This window comes from Lichenostomus cassidix, chromosome 7 (genome assembly GCF_008360975.1).
Source record: "Lichenostomus cassidix isolate B80296 chromosome 7, HeHo_3.0, whole genome shotgun sequence".
In the NCBI taxonomy this organism is placed as follows: domain Eukaryota; kingdom Metazoa; phylum Chordata; class Aves; order Passeriformes; family Meliphagidae; genus Lichenostomus; species Lichenostomus cassidix.
In genome coordinates this window covers 2,078,590-2,102,383 of record NC_139488.1, presented here as the reverse complement: position 1 = coordinate 2,102,383, position 23,794 = coordinate 2,078,590, and the positions used below count along the sequence as shown (strand labels likewise).

Sequence of the window (23,794 nt, the reverse complement as noted above, 5' to 3'; positions counted from 1 at the left end):
CTGTATCCTCTAGATTAAATACAAGTGGGGTTTTGCAGCAAAACTCCTCCTTGCCTGTCCCTGATGCATTTCAATTAATGTGTCATTCACATTCCACTTGGGACACTATTTTCTTGGAATATAAAAAATAAGCTCTTCCTTCTCTTCTCCCTGCCCTTTCCAGATAGCACTGAGCCTGGATTAACTATGCATATAGTCATTGCTGATGGTTATAAAGCAACTGCTGCCAAACTGATCACCAGTTTTGGCATGATCTGACTTTCCGAGGGGATAGAGATACACATCCCAGCTGAGCAGAGGTGTTGGTGGAGCTGGCACACAGGAGTAATTACAAAGTGGGAGGTTGGGAAATGCAGGACCCAGTGGGATGTCTCCTTTCCTTAGTCATTACCCATCACTCCAGTAAAGGGAAGAGAAAATGAGTATGTGAGTATAAAGATTCCTTCATTCCCAAGTGTCAGTACTTGGCTTCTGAACCAGCTCTTCACACCTCCCCAGCCTCTCTCTTTTCACCTTCTTCTGCAAAGATTATATCCATCTCTATCAATGGTCCACTCAGGAAATCACCCATATCCTTTATACCCCTTATTTCATGTCCTTTAATATGAATTTGACATATGATTGCATTTTACTCGTAATTTTTTTCTGTCCAGAGAGACATTTTAACAAAAAATGACTTTGAGGTGTGTGTGTGAATGGTGGGTTTGGTTTGGTTTAGAACATGTCTGCCTTCACACTTGTTTTGTATGTGTCCAGTACATTTGAGTTCAATAAATGCTGCTTAATTACAGCTCTGGTAGCTCAGCAATTCCTATCCAGATCAATGGACAGCTCACCTGGGTGAGACTGCACGTAATCCACTCAGGGTAGTTACAGAGGACACTCCAGTAGGTGCTCTGTGACTCCTCCTTGTGCCGTCTACAGTTGCCCCCATGGATTTTCAATATGACATTTCTCTCATAAGTAACAGCACAGTCCAGCTGATAGATCATACCAGCACTGAGAATGCATCCCTGGAACAGATATTATGCAAACATTGATCAGAGACAGTCCCTGCTGCAAAGTGACTGCAGCTGTAGCACTGACTTTGACCTTCTCACTGGCCCCAACTCAGGGATCATTACTAGTTGCATAATTTTGAGGAAAACACTCTAATTTACTTTTATTACAGGTTTTCCCTTCTAGTAATTAATTTTGCTACAGTAGCTGGCACACCAGAAGAGAAGACCCATTCCCTGCTTTCTTGCAATCTTCCTATCCCATTCTCTGCCATGTTTATTTCCCCCCATTGCTACTACAGAGCCCTAAGGGGAACAAATCTCCTCCCCACAGGAATTGACACAATCCAGCTGTTTGTAGGTGCCAAATACACTGCACCACCCTAACCCATTCTGGGCTCAGTTGGTCAGAGCCTGGTGCTGACATCACCTGGATGGGCCACTCACTGAAGAGTGGGACCCAATGATCCTTGTGGGTCCCTTCCAGCTCAGACATTTTAACAATTTCCTCCCAGAGGCCTGGTACAAACAAAGTGTGTGTAAAATATATCACCCAGCAGTGTATTTTGCCTGATTCCTGTGATTAGATAGCACACCTCATCAGGAAACAGAAGCAAGAAAACACAGGGTTCTTGTCAACACACACAAACAGGTATTTGATCAGCCTCGACACACTCTGCCCACAGACTTATTACTAAATGCATTAATTATTACTGATCCCAAGGCAGCTGCCACACTGAGAACATCACATAATGATTTTGTTACTGAGTTGGCTATTACACTTCACCACTTCTTCGCTCTGTTCCACACCTTATCCAAATCAAGTGAGCTGGAGATGGAGGATAACAAGTTTTCAATAAGAAGAAATAAACCAGGAATGTAACCGACCTGAAAGATGATTTGGAGCTATACACCATTCAAAGAAAAAGAAAAGGATAAGTCATATGTTAAATGAACTCATTTCTGTCTGGCCATGGGCCATTTTCAAAAGCTTTTAAGGCAGAATCATTTTGAATTCTCCTGTGAGCTTTTGCCTTTTTCATCCCTGTCACAGTTATTATTTTAGTCATTCATGGAAGAACCCCCTGCCTTGCTCATGGTTTTCTTTCTCTTGTTTCTTGCCACACTAAAAGACTAAGGTCTGTTTTATGATGTGTTTTGGATGCTGTATTTTACTGAACAGCATGGTGGACCATCAGGGCTTGACTGATTTCCTGCATGTAAAAGGAAGAGAGAGACAATGAGTTCCAAGGAGAAGAGGTGCAAAAGCAGATTCCCCTTGTACTGATTTCCATTTACACTGCATTTGCAGCTTCTCAGCCCAGTTCCATTAGCTCCTCTAATCAGAGAGCATGTAGAATGATTCTATAAAACTGGTCAGACTTGCTGCCTAGTCTATAGAATGAAGCTGGTACTGTTTCGTGTGTGCACACTGGAGTAATTAAAGACTTTATACAAGGATTCAATTAGTTTGCATTCAAAGACTGGCTCTCTTCCAGGCTCTACTTAAAGGACTTTACAAGTCCTTTAATTGCCTTCATAGTTCCACCCGCCACTCTTTACCTCCCTGCCAACTTAATGAACATCTTTATATTCCAGAATACCTCCCATTAAAATGGACATGCACAACTCTATATACATCACAATCCCAATCTCAGCTGGCACTTGCAAACAAACCAAATAATTGTTACATCAGGAATTAAAAGATTTATTTAGTTTCCAGGAAGTTTTAGAAATCTATTTCCTTCTTCCCTTTAAAAAAAAATAAATCTTTTCTTCTGAATATTAATGATTAGCAATGGGACTAATCACCAGATACACTTTAGGTAAATATTCCCTGAAAACTGCTGTTTCACACCAGTGAGAAGGATAAAAATCTGGATAATTATGTCTCTTGCTTATAAACACACCTCTGAATTTATTGCTGAAAGATCAATAATACATGAACTGCATCAAGTTGCTTTATCTAATTTAGACTGCAGTAAACTCCTCCCAGGAGTATCCTCTTTAAAGTTTGTTTCTGAAGGCAGGTCAGTAACTGTTTATCACCTTTCGAACATATTTTTTAAAAGGCAAAATAGTGAGTGAACAGCAACTCATTTTCACTATGACAATTTCAGTGCTTTGTAATCCTTTGTTTTCAGGACAGATGTAGCTGGATGAGGTGTTTTTTAGGGGACTTCCATGATGGCTTTGACATCTTCATCAACCCCAATGGCAACACATCCAAGGTAAGCTCATTCCTGGCTAGAAAGAAGGTTGATAATTGCATCCCTTTTCCATTACTACTGGGAATCTGGTTGAGCTCTGGCATGGCAAAAGGCTGATGAGTTTCTCACTGGTTTTACTGGTCTCAGTCCCAGTCTCCAAATCCAGCAAAAGGCGTTTGTCCTGTGTACACAAAACTGGTGGAAACTCTTTGCTGTTAGGAGCCAGTATGCAAAGTGGCCACATGAGGAACAGCTGCCTCCAGTGGAGAGGCTCCAGCAATCTGCATTTCTAAGGTGCTCCCTGTGGGACACATCCTAAATCACTTAACTGTACCCCCATTTTATGCACATTAAAGTGAATGTTCTAAAGCTAAGGAGTCATTACCTCCCACATTTACAGCATGAAGCACATCAGAAACCCGAGGAGAGTTATTACCTCAGGCCTTGTTGCAATGCAAAAACTAAACACACTCAATAAAAGTAACAGGGCACACAGGCAGTCCTGTCCCTGTGCCACCCCATCCCACTTTGGAGCAAGGCAAGCAAGGGCAGAGGGATCCCAAGAGAATCCAAGCAGAGGCGGGTGAATCTGCTGCAGTGGTTACAGGGAAAAAGATTTTAATGTCCAATTAATCCAAATGAATTATGTAAAATATGATAAAGATGGAGGAAAAAAATGCAGATGCAGTCCATTATTAGACTAATGAGTAATCAATCACCACCCATTTTTGAAATATCATGCTTAAATCATCCTAGTTTCAAATGAAAATAGCATCTTCTTAGAAAGACATGGAATTATGTAGCCTGGCAAAAGTAGAGAGCTACACTGATTACACTTTCAAAGTGCAGTGGTCTATTTTTAACAATTATTTTCATCAAGAGTGGGGGAAAGCTGTGATTAAGGGTTATTAGCAGGCAGTGCCAGTGTTTTCCTACGTGCTTTTTTCCTACCTTTGTCCTTTTATAGTTTTGAGTTCTGCATTGTGATCAAAGTTGCAAAGGACCGTTTATAATTCAAAGCAACTGAACATCCAAAGCTCAAGCAACTGGACTCCGGCCCTCACTCCCAGTAACATTTTTTACAGCTTTGAATAGACAGGAACTGGTGAGACACCAGCTCTTGTGGGGAAGAGGAGAATCCAAGATATTGATGCAAAAACAATAATCTCAGAGCTTTGCTGTTGGTTCCTAACAGAAGAATCCTCCAACTTTCTTAGTTGTCAATGAACAACTCCTGATCTTGCACTGAGCAGAACTGGTACAACTCGACACAAGAAGGGGACTATTGCTGCTTTCAGAGCATATGGAGACTCGGAAAGAACACCCTCTATGTCCTCCAAAGGAGGAGCTGCACTAAAAGTAATCCATGGGAATGGCAGAACTTTGTTGCAGCAGAGTTTCCAGTTCTACTGACTTCCAAAAACAATCATGGATCATGGGTCTCTAGTTTGTGTACATGCACTCTGCAGGCTCTCCTCTTGCTGTGTGAAACAGAGGGAATCTCTCTTCCCTTTGTCACATCAAGTAGCAGGAAGTGCCTGGTGGTGTGTTTGAGGAGCACAACACATGCTAGGATTGCAGAAACCCTTTGCATAAATTTACATAAGAAACCACTGCACTCCCTGCAGAGTTACTGCTCACAGTAGTTGACATTGCACTTGAAACAGTGCTGCAAAGGGAGCAATAGCTTTTGCACAGAGGTTTAAAATAATCAATTTTGTTTTTCCCTTTCTAACAATCAAAGAAAGGTCTGAATTCTGGGAGCTGTGCAGGGAGAGGAGATGAATGATAATTGCCATTACTGGCTTTTCTCTGTGTTTTTGAGAGATACCATGACTAAAGTAAAGTTAGGTGCCATCATTACCTGATTAGACACTCGTGAGAGCAATAAGCATAAAAAATTCCTGGGCTACACCGTGTTTATGCACAGTCATTCAGTTCCAAATGTGAAAAACTGGGTACTATTCACTGCAGTAATGTTAAAATACAGATGCAATACATACTTTTGTAAATTCATAAATTAGAATTAGTGGCAAGAGATCTATTGCTGAAATGCATAAGTGTTCATTTTAAAATGCAGAACATCTAAGTCACCAAAAGAAAATGAGTGTCAGTTAAGTACATGTGCTTTTTTTTAAAGAGAAACCACCAAAGGAGCATGTAAAATCATGGAATCATTTGGGCTGAAATAGACCTCTAAGATCAAGTCCAACATAATATTTGGCTCTTTATCTTGTCTTTGAGTGTTTAGTAAGGAGAATTAAAGGCATAAAGAAGAAATATCAACAATATTAGAAATATTCACAGAAGCTTACCCAATTCTGAACTCCAGTAAGTGTATGAATCTTTCTCACAGTTTCAATATATTTCACATGAAAAAATGATCAGTTCAACAAATCTCATCCCGTTATTTCAAGAACTACTTCCCAAATAAACAACTAAATATTGCGGTAGGCTGATGCTGCCTGTGTGCCAGGTGTCTCCCAAACCCACCCTCTGATTCCCTGCCTCAGCTAGACAGGACAGAGAGAAATACAAAAAAAGGTTTGTGGGTCAGGATAAGGACAGGGAGTGTCATTGAGTGTCAGGGAGTGTCATTGGTTCCCATGACACTCACCAACCACTGTCATGGGAGAGCAGACTCGACTGGGGGGAAAATAATTTATGTAGGAGACTGGAGGAATGGTTTACAGGCTCAAAACAACCAGGTGGGAAGTGGGGGAAAAACAGGATGAGCTCTCTCTCTTTCTTCTCTTACCTTCTTTTCAAGATATATTTTTAGCCAGACTGCAAAATTCCAGTCAATGCCTTCATAAGTGCCTTGCTGCATCTGGGTAACTTAAAGTTTGTGAAGTGCCTTACTCAGTCTTGATGTTGTTTTAAAATTCGCAAAGTACCCTAGTCTACCTTAATGCTCTAAACTTTGCAAGGCACAGTTTGTTATTGAACCCCTGGAGCATTTTGTTGTTTCTCCCATGCACTACCCAGAGCAAATCAAACCACCTTTTCTGGAGCCCACTGAGCAGGACAGGACATTACACCCTCACTGACCTCACTGTCCCCACTGCCCTCAAAGCCCTCATGGTGCCCATTGCTCTCACAGATCCCACAGCCCTCATGACCCTCAGAGCCCTCATAGCCTCACAGACCCTACAGCCCTCACAGTCTTCACAGACCCCACAGCCCTCACGGACCCTCACAACCCTCAAGACCCTCACAGCCCCACAGACCCTACAGCCCTCACAACCCCCACAACTCTCACAGACCCCACAGCCCTCAAAACCCTCATATCCCCCACAGACCTCACAGCCCTCAAAACCCTCACTCACAGCCCCCATGCCCTCACTGACCCCAGAGTTCTCACAAACCTCACAGCCCTCTGTAGGAGACCAGAGAAATGGATGACTGGCTCAAAACAACCAGGATGGCCACTGCTCCATCTGCCTGTCCCCTTGAGTCTTAGCCTCTTGGCCACACTGAAATGGCAGTGGCCAGCGCATGGCGGGCCCCAAATGGCGGCAGCTGACCCATGGCCTCCTGAGAGCCCCAAAGTGGCCATGACTGACCATGGCCTGCTGAGAGCCCTGAAATGGCCATGACTGACCCACAGCCTGCTGAGAGCCCTGAAATGGCCATGACTGACCCACAGCCTGCTGAGAGCCCCAGAATGGCCATGACTGACCCACAGCCTGCCCTGAAATGGTGCTGTCTGTCCTCATGGCAAACCTTGCCCTGCAAACGCAATACAGGACCAATACAGTCTGCATTCCTTCCCCTGATGGGCTTCAGCTGTGTGTTCTCAATTATTTTCAGATTAAATCAATCTGATATTCAAGTACCTTCTAACAGTGATATTTATTCAACCACAGATTAATTGCATTTTCATAACAGAGAAGCCTTTCCAAAGTTGGTCCTACTTTCATGCTTGCATAAATTCATTTGAAATCCAGCTTGGTATTCTATAAAGCCACATCCTTTGCACCACAGATGCAGCTCTGTTCCAGGCACCCTGCTTTGCTTTGGCCACGATTTGATATGCAGTAAAGGTTCAAGAGTCCTCTTACCAAAGACAAACCACTGGACTGAACTAACCCCATTTCTCTACCCCAGCTTAGTTTAAGCACTTTTGAAGAGTCAGCTTTGCACAAACGTTGTTGGAAGAGCTGTTCCCTGTCTGTTGGGAGCCAATGCAAATCCAATAGCACCTATTTGGAGTGGTGCCCAGGCTAATGCAATGTGAGCCCCACCAACTCCTGCCCAGAACAAACTGGGATCACTGGGAGAACTGGCAGGGGGCAATCCCAGCATGAGCAGTGATATCTGGAGCTCTGGCCTTGTAACTCAATGGTTCCCAGTCCAGGCAGTGGCAGCAACAGCAGAGCAGGTACAAGTCTCACAATTTATGCAAAAAATTACTGTCAAATAAGAGAGTCACAGGTAGAAGGTGGGGATACTGTGCTGCTTTCTCATGTGTTTTAGAACATAATTTCCTTTGAAATGCCATTAAGAGAGGCAGGTTGGACTGGACAGCACATCGGGAAGTTGAATTTTAAAGGATCCAGATGGATCTTTGCATTCTGATTTTGTTTGTTTTGCAAAAAGACGAGTTTAAGAAACAGCTGTTAAAATAAAAAATGAATTATGCAGGGACCTGGACCCACAGTGTACATCTGCCACAGGAAAGGCTGGCATGCTGGGCCAGAAGATGCAATTAAAAAAAAACAACCTTATTCCTTAGGATACACAAATTAATTCTTCTCCTCTAAGAAAGAAGGGCAAAGTTTTCCACAGTGCTTGCGGTTCTGCATGCTAAACAGCGCTTGCTTCATGGACTGTATACACAGAGGGTCACATTCACTGCAGAACACAGAAATAAGCAAACAAAATCACATTAAAGGAGATAATCTCTGTTTCTTTTAGTTAGCAGCAAACGGACATAACAATATGTTTATATTTGTAAATACAAAGTCTGAAAACATAAAAGAAAATACTGTATAGTCAGTTATTATGGGTTCCTGCTGAGGATCTTTCAAGGGCCAATCTGACCTAAAATATACAGGGTTTTTAAAGTTACTCAAACCCAAATTATGTCAAAGCCATCTGAAAATGATGCCACATTTTTTCTTCTTGGGCTTTACAGAGCTGTCTGAAATCCAAATGTCAGTGCTTTACCCAAAATTTTTATCATGAAGAGTTGCGATGAAGCTTCATCTTATGCAAATATTTAAATGAGAGGAAAATCTGATTAAAAGCTTCAATTAGAAAAGTTAAATATTTAAATATTTCATTTACTGCTGGTTCAAAACAAATGAATGAGACAGCATGATGGCAGACACCTGCCTTGTTTCCTACCCCACATTCCTCATCTACACCACCATCATGTGGATTTCCTCCCAATATCCTGTCTAACCCTACTCTCTATTAGTTTGACGCCATTCCCCCTTGCCCTGTCACTCCAAGGCCTTCTCTCTCTCCATCTCTCCTGTAGGCTCTCTTCAGATACTGAATTTCTTGATGGGTACAGAATTAATTTCTTGATGGGTTTGAAACACTCTCCTAGAACATGCCATGAGGAAGAGTGAAAGAAGGTCTTCTAAATTCTAAGCTTCCCCACGTTTGTTTGGCTGAATTTTACAATATGCTTTGGAGTTTAGTGCTAGTCTCTGCATGGTGACAACAAAGAGCACCAGAATGGATTGTACAAAAAGAACTAAAAAATCAATTCTGGGGTGAATCATATAATCACAAAATATCCTGAGTTGGAAGGGACTACAAGGCTCATCAAAGTCCAACTCCTGGCCTGCACAGGACAGCCCCAAATCCCACCCTGTGCCTGAGAGCATTGTCCAAACAAAGGAGGGATATAAACCCTGAGGCTGGAGGAGAGAAGTCTTGTGGCAGAATGAGCTCACCTCACATCTCATAATGCAAAGGGCTGAAGGCTTGAAACAAAAGAAGGTGGATTTTCTTGAGCTGTGATTATTTTTAGAGTTAGTAAACTTGACAGGATTTGGTTTAAAATCTTCAAACAGATTTATGTTTATTTATATATAATGTATTTATATATGTTATAGAGAATAAAAAAACCCCAGTTAATGCCAAGTTTTTGAAGGCAACTTGTACCTTGATTAAGCAAACTGCAAGACTAAGAGATTTTTTAATGATTTTTTTTCCCCCAGAAGAAATTATAACTGGGATTTTGATCCAAAAATAACCCAGGGAAGACAAAACAGAGTGAAGGAACTGCATTTGTATGATTTAGGAGTGCAGAGGCAAACTCCAGCAGCAAACTCCAGCAGCAGCCAGTGCATTTACTGACACCAAAGGTTTCTCAGTCACCCTCATCTGCTGCACGAGGTTCTTCTCTGCCCTTCGCTTATCGAGGTGTGCGACACCCATCACTAAATTTTTCTTTGCAAATGATCCCTGCTGAGAAACCTGAAATGGTGCTGGGAAACTGTGTGACACAAACAAGGTGTGACATTTCAAAATCAGGCTTGGATTTGATTTTTTCAGTCCCACTGAAGGACCTTCACTGTGAGACTGTCTATTTTCTCAAGGACACAGGGATACAACAACTCAGGAGAGCCCCCCCCTTCCAAACCAATGCATCCTGAATTTCCTTGGCCTTCTCAACAGTTTACTAAGTCCCTACATATTGGAGCTTCCTCACAGCAAGGTCTGGAGGAATATTTTAATTCTAGGTCATCTGCTAGCCATATTTATCCAGACTTCTACATTAAGAGGATGAGAGCTGGAGAGTAAAAATATTTAAGCTGATCAAAATAAAGATGGAGCTACCCAATTCTACTTGAGTGGCCTCAGAAGGTGTCATCTGGTCTGCACAGAATACAGGCCCAGTGCTAACTGCAGGGTCTGTGGGTAACACAGGAGGATGGCCAAGGGAAGGGAGCATTCCCGGAAACTTCCAAAAACAGGGAATAACATGACTATGTCAGAGAATGGATGTAAAAGTGAATTCTAGCACAATACTCTGGGAGTTTCCCTATTATGAGAAAGAGCTGTTTGCCAACACATGAAATGGGGATATTTTGACACAGATTTTGTTCATTGCTATAATAGAGAGATGGAATAGATTTCTTTTTTTACTTCTAACAATGTTTGATGGCCTGAAAATGGTTAACTAATGATAATAAAATCTGTATTTAGAATGTAATTTAGTTCTGTAATTATATTTCTTATGCATGGAGACAGAAATAAACTAGAGGAAGAACCTATTAGCCCTTTTGCATGTATAATTGAACTCGTTTGATATTACTGGGTAACCTTTGTAAGCAACTGGCTTTGAGTTTATGCAAAGAGGTGAACACTTTGAATACATAAATAACAATAAGAGCAGATAGGTTTTTGATTTTGTATTCTGTTCTTTTCTTGTTTGTGTCTGTTAGATGCAGTCAGACATCCCTGGCTTTATCTGGCTATCCATAGAAACATCTGAGAGATCTGACTTTTGCATCATTTGGGTGCAGTAATGAATAAGAACTGACATCAAATATCAATATTATTGGCCCAGCTAAATGGTAGCTGACATCCAACTGGACTGCTGAGGAGGTAAACAAAATTGAAATTTTGTTTTTGTTTAAAAACTGTCTGACATTATTTGCCCTTCAGTAAATCAATGGAAGAATGACCTAGATGCTGTTTGCATTTTGGCCTGGGGAGGTAAAATTGGGCAGTTGTTCTCAAGCATATTTTTTATAGCCTTTTAGGTTTTCCTAATGTAACCAGTAATTCTAAAAATACTTGTTTTGTTTCAGGAAAACTTGGTAACCACTGTAATGATTCCTAAACCTGCAGATATCACATCAACACAGCATGGCAGACACTTGGCATACTTTTATTGGGACACAAACACACATATACACACGTAAGGGAGCAAACCTTGGTCTTGTTTAAATTCATGACTCAACCAAGCATCCATAGTCTTTATACTTCATTAGCATAGGTGATTTACCACTGCAAAGGAGCTACAGAGCTCACCTGAGATGCTGTTTAGGCCACACCTCAGTGCAAAATAAGTATCTGGAACATTTTTCTCTACAAAGTTATTGTGTTATGGAGACTTGGGACTAAAAGGGACAGTAACAGTAACTTTTAGGAGGAAAGATGCATTTTCCTGAGGCCTCAGTTCCAAAGCAGGTATGTGGGTTTTGTTCAATTTTTCCCAAACATTCCACATTATGAGAACCAACTTGGGAAACTGCAGAATTTAAATGCTGCTGGAAGTGTTATCTGTTAAGTCCTGACACAACCACAAGTGCAGAAGTTTCTCCAGGGCACTGTGACTCCTGTGTCCCCACGAGGCAGGACCCAACAAATGGGCACATTCCAGATGTCAAGCTGGCAGTTCTGTTCCACAGACACCAGGCTAATTAGGGAATCTCAGCACTAATAAGAGTCCTGGCTGCAAACTTTGCCCACTTAACAAAAAAACTATTAACTACATTTTCAGAAGCATGGTGTAGTAAATAACTCAGATTTAATCAGTTTCACAGAGCTTAATGAGGATTTATTCAATTTGTATAAATGCATTATTCTTTTTTAGCTTCTTCTTCACACAATACTCTTCCCCTAAAATATCCCTTAATATTTGGACACATTGCCTGGATGGCTTTCTGATCTAACTAGAAAATTTGTTCCTTGTTCATGTGTAATTAGAATTTCATGTTCTTTGTGAACTCCGTTTGGCACCAAGCAGCCCAAGACAAGATAACCACAAGCCTACTGAAGTAACACAGGAGCTCAACTAAACTGACCTATATCCAAGCAGAAATAGAGTGAATCCCTTGGTGTCTCTCACCATTACAGCTCTGCACCTACAGAGTCTGACTCTATAGGCAAGACTTCTGGCAGAGCATGGGGTCTGCAGCCCCATGGCAGTAGGATATAAAAAGATATAACTAAAAAAAAAAAAAAATTCACGTAGGGTTTTTTCAGCAATTAGCCTTTAGTTTTGCCATTGCAGACTTCCTGGGCCAGGTATAACCATTAGGTTGGACACTCTGGAAGTAATGTTGCACTTTGTCCAAACAGTCCATGATCAATATCCAAGTCTTTTCCATGAAATTACTGTTGAAAATATGACTGTTTCTTTAAATTTTTTTTTCCCTTGTAAAATCTGTGTTTTTAATAAAAAATATTTACACTCATAATACCCTAATGAGCTTTCTTAGGGTGGAATATTTTAATTTTTTGGTGAGCAAGCACTAGAGGGTAAGAAAATAGTTCTCAAGTGCTATATTTGGCTGAAATTCAGCACTTGCTTTGCTAGCCAGCCAGTGGGACAACGGTTACTTGTACAACTCAGAGTCACTACTTAATTTTTCAGTAGCAGAGTTAACTTCTACAACTGCAATTACAGCTTCTGAAGTTATATTCTTCACTCACTTTGATCAATGCTGCACCAAATGTTTCCATTTTTACTAATTCAATAATTGAGAATGTCAACCAGTGATTTTAGTCTAGAGTTAATGCCAGCAATAATATTCCCCACCAAAACAATGTGCTTATCTGGAAGGTTATGGTCTTTCAGCTTCCTGTGAATCATGATAGATCACATGAGGCCCTTTGTAAATTAACACCCACCTTAAAGGCAGTGCTGTGGTATCTCTACAGCATTTCCCTCACCACTCTTGCTCCTGTTAAATATTCTTTGTTCCCCACAACAGTGTCTCAGAGCACTGAGAGGCAGGTTGTGTCTGTCAAACACAGATTGATGCACATGGCCAAGAAAGAATTAAGATGCCTTGGGAATTCCTATTCCCCATCCTGACATCAGTTTTCCCCACACCTTCTGCTGTGCCAGCCCCTGGGGTTTACCCTACAAACATGCAGGGCTGGCAGAGCAGTTGGCAAAGCAGCAGCTGATACTGAGCAAGAGGAGAATATTCAGGATTTCCTGCAGGAAAAATTAGTACCTTGCTCTGCTGTAATGAAAATGGCAGTGGGAGGACAGGGAGCAGGAACACCATGAAGTTATTTTTCAGCAAAGATGGTCTCTGAGAGCAAAGGCAGCTAGTGGCAGCAGAAACCAGCACATGCCTCAGCACTTCCACACCAGTTTTAAAGAGCAGTGTGGCCAGGAGAGCTGCAGGAATCATACATCACAAATGTTTGGGTCATTTCAGAGTATTTCATGTGGCCTCTAAGAACCATTTGGACGAAATTCCTCCCCTTCTGAAGTTATCATTCATTCAGACAGCAGTCTGTCACCAATCCCAGTCAAAATGGTTCCTTTTAGACAACAACTATAAATTAGCCAGCCAGGAGAAAACCTAAGAGCAAATTTCATTTAAATAAAGCAACTAAAGGATCCTGACAGAGAAGAATGGCTTAGATACCATGCACTGATGAAAGGAGGAAGGAGGGAGCAGCAAGGAGGGGGCAGTTCTACTGTAACAGGCACTGGGGCTCTGGTCTGGCTGGCAGGTGGGGCCACTCTGAGCCACCACTGATTCTGAATTCAGCCCTGAAGGTCTCTATGCCACCAAGGAGCAACACAGTATGGGCCAGAGCAAGGAACATGATGGTTAAAGGGAAAAAAAAAAAAAGGAAATTTGCATGCAGAACTTACCTTCTTGTTGAATGTAGCATGGTTACAGGAATGCACGTGACCCTGGAATGTGTAAACACGGAGACCCTAGGATTGAAACAAAAGGAGAACATTTAAATAAGTTAGAGCAATATAAATTATTCTATAGCCTTGGTGTAAACAGAAGGACCTTGATTTCATGGCTGTGTGCAAATCAAGACACACTGTGTGCTAAAAACCAGCTCCTGGTTGCTGGAAGAGGAACACATTTCTCACCATTACTAAGGATGTATCTCCTTACTTCACATAATAGCCAGCAGGAAAGGTGCATTCAAATATCACCCAGCAAAACCATCTCCCTGGCTGGAGGGCTGGGATTAGAGGGGTTCTCCTTCCAAAAGAATGCTCTCAGGCAGTGAGTCAGTACATGTCTCTTGATATTCCACACACACCATTAAAGGCTTCCTTAAGGAACCACAGGCATGAAATCAAAATTAATTATCTTTTGTCATCTCCCCCATTAGGCCATAAGTGACCTACATAGTGCAGTAACATATGTCAGATGTCATCACTGATATCTGGCTCATTCTCCCAGCACAGGATCCATCCTACCACAGTATCTCCTGCTTAAAAACCTGAAATCTTTAGGATGGCAAGACAGAGGTGTTGAAAAGAGATGCCCTTCTGTTTTCATAAAAACCACTGGCTTCATGGGCTAAAAAATACCTCCTATCAAAAGGGAAGCCCAGCCTTAAGCACTGTAATCATATGCTGAAGAACAATTTTTCCCTCTATGAAAACATTTTATTAACACTGCAATTGAAAGACACTTTGTTGCATTTTTATGGAGAGATGAAAAACCCAAAACTAAAATCTGAAGTGCCACTACTCATCCTGGTCTTGAATCAGTCTCTCAGGAGCAGGGGTAACACAGGCTAATCACACCTCTGTCATGCTTTTAGAGTTTGTATCATCAGCTTAACCCCATTTTTATTTTCCCAATGAAAAAAAAACCACTCCTACTCTGACATAAGAAATTTGGATTTTCATTTTCACTGACAAAACCTCCTGTATTTTATCATCAGCACGTTTAGCTGCATACTGTCACAGTTTGCAACAAGCCCTCTCAGAAAGCAGTTAATGAGGTTTGACCACAAAGTAATTCTGGAGGGACACTCCTTGAAAATGCTCTGTGGTTCATATTGTATCTCTGAACCACTTAAGAGAACTCAGCCCAACAAAGCAGCAGTTGCAGGGGATTACATTGTTGTTGTAAATATCTCAGGGGTTAAGAGCAAAGAGGGAAATCAGCTATGGAGGCTGCAGAGCAGTGTTGACACAGGAACATATGGGGATTCATTATCTGCAGATAAATTCCAGTGGAAAATTAGAAGACAGTTCTCAAACAGTGAGAATAAAAAAACTTACTCCACTCCAAGTACTGAGGATTAAAAAAATTCTCATTACTGTAAGAAGCTGCTCGAAAAGCCTGGAAATAAATGACCTTCTCCTGCATGTGATCTTCTGCCTGGACTTGCAGACCAAGGAGGCTCTTTTCAGTCTTGCTCATATGGCATTAGAATACAAATCTCTGATAAAGCCCAGCATTTAATGCTGCACAGAATTCCTTTTGTTTAAAAAAATGTCACCCAAAACAGGGAGCAGGCAACTTTGGCAAGTGCCATTTTGCATCTCATTGTATTTTTCATTTACCTTTCTGTGTTGAAGTAGTTTCAGCTCCAAGGCCACATACACTATTGATCATACCAGGAAATTGGTATTATTCCCATTGAAGGATTGCAAGGCAGCAAGAGAAAAAGGCTCTGGACTATTAAAAGCTCTATATTTAAAGAGCACACCATCCACTTTAAGCATAAAAATATTGCTGGAGCCCAGCTTTTGAGTCCTCCACAGTTTTCAACAGAGTTACAAGGGGAACAGTGCTAAAAAACCCACTCCAAACCCCTGTATATTTATAAGTTAGATATTAGCAGCAGAGCTAATAACAGCCCCATGGCTGCCAGAGCTCCAGGAGTGTTTGGACAACGCTGTCAGGCACAGTGGGGATTGCTGGGGTGTCTGTGCTGGGCCAGGAGCTGGATTGATGATCCCAGTGGGTCCCTTCCAGCTCTGCAGGTTCTGTGATTCTGTGATTTCTAAGCAACAAAACATGAACCAATAAATGCTGATAAACAGAAAACTTAAATAATTACTATCCAATTATAAATTCACTGCTGGAATAGAAATGCGATTACACAAAATTCCCCAAGACTGACAGGCAAATTCATTTGATAAAGGTAACAGGATAGACCAAGATAACCAAACACACATAAGCAGTCTAGCAAGAAAAATGTCAAGGACATAAGATGTACCTTGTGGCCCAGCAGCAATATCGATTGCACCCAGCCCATGGTAACAAAGCAAGCGTCGGTGCATGTTTTGCATGTAAAAGGCAGCCCTGGTAAAATAACTGCTGCTGCTCAGCAGGGTGTAGTATTTACCCTCAGACACTCTCAAATACCAATGCACACACAGTAACCTTTCCACAAACACAGAAAAAGCATGCTGTCACAAACCAATGGAAAAAAGAAAACCACATGGATGCTGTACAAAATGGATGTTAACTTTCAGCCCTCCCTCCGTAAGTCAATTCAGTATAAACTCTCTGAAAAGGATTTTAATAAAAGTAATAATAATGATAATAAAAGTGAGACAAAGGCAATGGTTCTGCAAAGTGTTTCTCAATACTATCAAAACTTAATTTCCAAAGTGCCACTTTATTTTTATTCAATGCACAGCTCGTGTTTTCTTTACCAACACTGGGAAATCTGAGCTTTGCAGATAGAAATGCCATAAAAACAAAACTGAAAAGCTTCTACTTAGCTGTAATAGTGCAGGAAAAAACCAAATAGCAATAGATATTCTGTGGATCAGAATTCAAGTTCGCATTGAGCTTTCAGCACCAACAGCTAAGCAGTAAATTAATGAAATCCCTTTTGCACATGCATTCTGCTTTTCAGGCTTTAATTATAAAATAATCCACTATAACACCATTGTACTTCATGCAGTGTGGAACTGAACAGGGTGCCCACAACCACCTGGGTGCATCTGCCTTTCAATGGATTTCTTTAGGGTTCAAGCTGAGCAAGAGGAAACATTTGGGACTTGGATCACAATGAAGAGAGCAGGGAAAAAGCAGCAGATTGACATCAGGGGAGTTCTTAGTTAGGGAAAATTACAGTCTTCTACTGTACCCTGAAGGTCTCGCTGACCCTCACCCCTGACAGAGGGAACAATCACAAACTGAGAGCAGGAGGAGCAACAAAACATCAGAGCACAAGTCTGCAGCTGGAAAAAGGCCCATTTTCCCCACCTTTAACCCATGGGGTCTATCCAGTCTCCTTGCATGTGACACCAGCAGTATAAATAATGGAAAATACATTATTATTGTCAACTGAGTCTTGACTGAAATATTAACGGAGGAAATCTGAGTTCCATTCCCCCCTTGAGCTATTGCCCAATTACATTAATAACCATACATTCTTCCTCTGCAGGAAATACACAGATAACAGCAACATTCAAAGAAAACAAACTGTGAAGTGTTCTGCATCACTGAGGTTTTGGGGTTTCTTTTAATTATTATTCACACATGCACACACACATATCATTTTCCAGCCTGAAATCCAGAAATTAACATTAGAATCAGTGGTTAGGAACACCCTGGCATTATGCTATGGAGCCTATCAACCTCTCAGCTTCCACTGAACACAGGCATTAATTGCCTGCCTTGGACTGGAGCTACCTAAAAATCTCCCAAGAGAGAAAACATTCCTTTGTTAAAATGAAATCTGGTATTGTGGAAAAGCAGCCTGATCTTTGGAGCTACGGATCTGTGAGCAGTAATCCTGCTGCAAAAGTAGTTAAACAAGGTTTCTGAATTAAAATTATTTTTTGTTCCTACTTTCACAGGATTAAGAGCCTAAGATTTGGGAATCAATAGTAAAATTCTGCTGTAAATCCTCCCTATTGTGTATCCACATAGATATAGGAATACCTGGGTAAGACAAGACAGGCTGAAGACAATTATAATTAATGCTTCTTGGCATTGCAATAATTAAGTTCAAACTTTAACTATGTAATACAGCAGCTGAATCTTCCTATACTTATTTTAATTACCATTTCAGCAGCACCAAAATAAAGCTCCCAAACTTAACAAGCCATACTGCAAGCAACTCTAGACAAAACACACAGCCAAAACCAGCTGAGTACCATTTGAAAGCTACTCATATTTTTTAAACTCTGCTCTTTTGGTTTGTTTCCTGGATTTTGAATGCCTTGCTGTATATGAACATCTGACATGAACAAACTTTGCAAGTCCAAAATCAAGATAACAAATCAATTAGATCAAGCTGAGTGTAATATCGTAGTCACAATAGGTAATTATTGTTATGAGTTTGATATGAGCTTTTAGATAACAGCATTTGAGTATGAGATTTATCTAACCAGTGTTCAGATAGGAGATTTATTTGTAATTTCTTGGTTCATTTAGAAATTAACTCCAAGAAATAATGTTCATTCAGAAGGACTAAACTAAGAAAAGTGTTCAAACCATGAAGCACTCAGCTGTGGAAATGTTCACCTCATTCTCTTTATTAAAAACAAACAAAACCTCCCAACAGTTCTTCATGAAAGGTTTAATTCTATTTGGGAGAAAATGAAAGTTCTGAGCTTACACAGGTAAAATTTTCCCAGCAAGTCAAACAGTGTAATGCTTTGGAAGCTCCCTTGGCTGGACCTGAACTTTTCCCAAAGCAAGGAGTGTTCAGTTATTTCTGGTTACTGACTCACTGGGAAGCTCTATCCCTCCTCTCAATCTCCCTTGCTGGATCTGTCCAAGGGTTTCCATTTTCACAGCAAAGTGCAAAATTAAAAGTGTGAATCCTTCTCAGTCCCATGCCTTATTCTCAGCATGGCTTGTCTGCCTCAGCCAGCACTGGGGAGCTCCACAGGGAGTGTGGCAGATCCAGCAGAGCTGTGGCTCTGCAGTCCCTCCATGCTGCAGGGAATCGCCTGCACTGTTGCCATGAAGTAGGCAAATGGAGACATCAAAAGGGACTTGGATCTCTTCAAGAGAGCAAAAGGTAACTCCTAGGGGAGAGAAAACTCATTTTCATGGGATTTGATGGATAAACACAAAAACTGGAGGGAAGAGCCTAAGAACTTCTGCCCCTTCTAGCTTTGCAAGGCGGCTCCTTTCTTTCCCAGCCCATACCAACCATATGAAGCTCAACAAGGGAAATGCCCCTGGGATGAGGTAACCCTGGGTGTGTGCACAGACTAGGGAATGAGATGCTGGGTAGCAGCACCACAGAAAGGGACCTAGGGGTCCTGGTCAATGGCCAGTTGGATCCGAGTCAGCAGTGCCCTGGGGCCAGGAGGGACATCCCTGTCCTGGGGGATCAGGCACAGCCTGGCTAGCCAGGCCAGGTAGGGGATTGTCCTGCTCTGCTCTGGGCTGGGGCAGCCTCAGGTCGAGTGCTGGCGCAGTTTTGGGTTCCTCAGTGTAAGGAAGATATGAAGCTATCAGAAAACATTGAAAGGAGGGCAACAAAGATGGTGACAAGCCTTGAGAGGAAGCTGTGTGAGGGGTGGCTGAGGGCACTTGGTCTGCTCAGCTGAAGAAGAGGTGACTGAGGGGAGACTCATTAGGTCTGTAACTTCCTTGAGAGGGGAAGAGGAGGGGCAGACACTGATCTCTTCTCTGAGGGGACCAGTGACAGGACCTGAGAGAAGGGCCTGAAGCTGTGCCAGGGGAGGTTTGGGCTGGGTATTTGGGAAAAGTTCTTCCCCCAGAGTGTGCTGTGGCACTGCCCAGGCTCCCCAGGGAATGGTCATGGCCACAAGGCTGCCAGAGCTCCAGGAGTGTTTGGACAATGCTGTCAGGGATGCACAGGGTGGATTGTTGGCGTGTCTGTGCAGGGCCAGGGCTTGGACTGGATGATCCTTGTGGGTCTCTTGCAGCTCAGCAGACTCTGTCATTCTGTGCTAATAACTCATCCCAGGTTTGCTCTGTCCCCCCCAGGCCAGCTCTGCTCTTAGCCAGAGCAGCTCTGTCCATCTGCCCCATCCTGTCCCATCCAGAGGGCTCCACTCCAGGCAGGGCAGAGCCACATTCATCTCCCAGTTACACTGGAGGCTTCAGGGACACATCAGTGCAATGTCTGAGCAAAGAGCACTGAGCAAATCTGCAGAACAGTTTTACCATCTGTCACCACAGGCTTTACTCAATAAACTAGAGCACAGAACCTTCAGTGCAAAGTTTGCTTCTGTTCTCCTCGCTGGGAATAGACCTTGGGGGAAAAGAATCATGTGGAGAAGGTTTCTTGGTGTTAGACCAGGGGTAAGGCCAGGGCATTACTCAGATGTTTTGTAATCCCTTCTTTGGGGAAAAAAATTAACTTGCCACTATTTGTGTGCCCTGTTACACGAGGATTCACAGAGGCAGATATGTGTACCAAAACTGAAGTGTATCAGCTGTTGGGCTCTTTTTTAAACAAAAACTTTATTCACCATATTTTCCTAGAAACAAAAAAAAAAAAAAAAGAATTTCTTTAAAATGCATGAACTTCTGTAACAACTTTCATACTGTGAAACATTAAAAACTTGAGAAGCAGTATTTTTCTAAATCTGGTAGGTAATAAAAACTAGAAAGAGAGCTCTGCCTTTCAGCTAAGCCCAACAACATGCTTTTCATCACAGAGCAGCCTTCCTTTCACTTCACAGTTAGTAACAGCTGCTATTAAGTATATAAGAAAAACTTAATTAACCTTGCTCTGGACTACCCCTGAATTGCCTCACTTGTGTAGGTCTGAACTTTCACCTTAATGTAGCATTAATGTATCTTTTGCACTGGTGATGCAGGCATATTAATTTTTCTTAATTGGGATGAGAAGTATGTTTCTAGGCCAAGACCTTGTATGCTAAATCTGTTCAAAGTGAACCTCTAAGGCACTCCTAAAAAACATTAAAAACAGGAGTTTATAGTAGAAATGCTGACAGATTATATTCTTGCCAGCATAATATAACCTGACTCCAAGATAAATGTTTCATGAATTAAAAAAGTTGAAAAAAGCTCCTCTGTTCAGCTTTGTTCTCGAGATGAAAGTGAATTATCTTTTTGTCTTCTACTGACACTTGGATTTTTGTACTGCAGTCTGCGGAAAACTGTAACCACAGGCAGTATTTAAACAGACAAGACTGTGTGAGATTCTCTCCTCACTCAACTCCTGTAAGAGACATCAAACTTCCAGCTGCATAAGGAGGAACAGAGGCTTGATGGGAAGCAGATCCTTTCCTGTTCCTGCTTCTGTGAAAAAAGAGAAGTGTCACCTCCAGTTGAAGAGATCACACATGAGCACAGTCCCACATGTATGGCCACAATAGGCCAGCCAGGGAGGGCAGGGAGAAAGGCCTTTGCTGGACCCATCATTCCTCTACAGGAAAAGGAACAGTAAAAAGAAATCCCTCCAAGATACTGAAATTCTTTCAGTGAAAGCAGAGCTGTGCATTACTGCCCTGGTTGGTATTGGCAGATGAGTTCATTAGCAGAAGCTGCTGCATCTTCCTAAGGATTCGTCAGGCAGCTGGACAGACATCACACTGCCAGCACCAGAAAAGCCAAATTCCAGAGCTGCAGTGCTCCTATCCAGTGTAACTCCAGGAGTTTCAATGCTCCAGGGAGGGAAGGATCAGCAGTGTGTGGGCAGGGATGGCCAGGGAAATCCTGCTGTGAGTACTATGCTGGAGTTCCTTAGCTGCAGATTAACCCAGGAACTTTGCAGTAGTTTGAATTTACTTGGCATTCCATTGCTTTGCAAAACAGAGCAGCTGTTTTCAGGAGAGCAGTGCCTGAATGACAGGAACCTGGTAGGGCTGTCTAACATTAAACACCATGAGCTCTATTACTTTAATGTAGAAAAGATCAAAAAAGATGAATTATAAATGAGCGGAAGTTGCTGGTGGAATATAACTGTAAAAGTTACAAGTGCAGTGCAAGCATAGAAAAAATAGAAAATAATTTCTGTTGGCTTTGAAAATTAAATTAAGGCAGAATAAAACAATGAATACACAATTTAATCATACATAAGAAAAGGTGAGAGCACTACATATGGGATATAAGCTCCCTCTTCTTATCTGACTGTGAGAAGTTATGTATGAGTCTGAAGGGCTCTAGTGCTCTTAAAAACTGAAGCTAAATTTTGGCCAAAATGCCAAATTGTTGCCTTCTGTGATTTCCTGTCAGAAAGATGGATTCTTTTCCTAGCAGGAGAAAGGAAAAACGAAGTGGCTTTAACTGCAAAAGACAATATAGAGACAAAAGCAGGTACATACACAACTGTGTTCATTAAATAAGACTAGGGAGGTGGCCCAAACGTTTAAAAAAAAAAAAGGAAAAATAAAAAGTTGAAGAATTTATTATCTTCAAAGAGTCAGCATAAATTAGGATTAAGCCAGTAAGATCAAAGTTCTTACTTGTCTGACAGCCATTGGGAGAGGGCTTACTTCTATTGGAATAAAGGAATTTGTAAGCCTGCTGCATTCACAGTGTGAATTTTGTTCTGGCAGTCACAATGCATCAAATTCATCTCAGCCAGATTTCAAATGGCAGATGCACAGCGAAAAACCAAAATAAGAGCAACAAAAGAGGGCATGGCTGCAGTTCTCCTCCACCAACCTGCACTGCTGAACAGCTCTGCAAAGGCAGGATCTTCTTTCATCTCTATTTCTCCATTAACCAACAGCAAGGGAATGACTTCCCAAAGAAGAGGGCTTGGCAAAAAAACCAGGATCTGAATGGAAATGGAAAGCACACCACTTGCTCACCATGATCTGCTTTTCCCAACTACTGCTGCTTTGGGATTAACAGGATTGTTGACCTGATTAACCAGGATCAGAGAAGAGAAGAGAATCCAGACTATTTGGCTAGAAACACTGAGAAAGTTATTCATTGGAAAAAGAAGTCACTGCAACAAAAAATAAAAATAAGAGAAAAAGTGAATGTGTAATTTAAAAGAAGTACCTAGATATCAAAATTAAAAAGCAAAAATCACCAGTAGAAGAGGAGAAAACATTGCAATCAGCTCTTACAAACACTGTCCCCACAGATTCTCTACATCAGATCCTGCTTACAGCATCCACAGATTCTGAGTGAAAGGAGGAAAAGGATTGTAAATGCCTATCAAAAATATTCCCAACTTTCTGCAATTTCAAATTCAGAATTTTATAAGTATTTGAAATCAAATTCACGCTAACATTTTCTACAGTAGGATTTTCTAGAGAAAAGAGAAAGTCTAGCAGGAAGGTCTGGGTAGTGATGGGAGTAGTTCTATTTTTTAGTAAGTCTGCTGGACATCTATGCTTTATTTTTCATCATAGCACTGTTCCCAGTAAAAACCTGTTTTCAGTCGAGATACAAATGGAATTGGACAAAACACCAATTTTGACATTCCTACCTGTCTTAAAGAGTTTATTGATCACTCCACAGCATAATTATTTTAATAAATAAACACATACATATAGTGGTTTAGCTTTGTTAAGTTTATTAATGTTTCCCAATAAATCAAATGACTGAAAAGACCTAGGAATAATTGTAGTTTTTAATCCATCGATAGTGGCACCAGAACTGGTGACTGGACTTACAGGACCAGAATATGCAGCTTCAAAAAAGCACAAGTAGAGGACTGAAACCAGAAAATATTTACTGGGAATACCCCACAACAAAACAGATGTTATTAGAAGTTATACATATGTACATAAATACATAGTCTTTCATGAGCAATAAGCTCAAACCATTTAAAAAAAAGTTAAAAAAAAAAAATTGAAAAAAATCCTTCCAAAGCAAGGTGAAATTTTCCCAGAATGTTTTTGTCAGGGGTAATAAAAACATTTAGCAACTGAGAAGTAAGAGCTCTTCACCTGTTTTAGCACCATTTTCCCAAGATATTCACATCCTGGCACAAGATTGCAGCGACACT

The 23,794-nt window shown here is 41.4% G+C and overlaps 1 protein-coding gene across 4 annotated transcripts in view; it reads right to left on the bottom strand.

Moving 5' to 3' along the window:
* Nucleotides 1–23,794, bottom strand: part of SPAG16 (sperm associated antigen 16) — a 368,224-nt gene that overhangs the window by 104,483 nt on the left and 239,947 nt on the right. For all 4 annotated transcript variants that reach the window (XM_085065720.1, XM_085065718.1, XM_085065722.1 and 1 more), the window contains one exon: nt 13,803–13,868. In XM_085065720.1, coding sequence (XP_084921846.1) covers nt 13,803–13,868 — 66 coding nt within the window. The remainder of the gene's footprint in view (nt 1–13,802; nt 13,869–23,794) is intronic.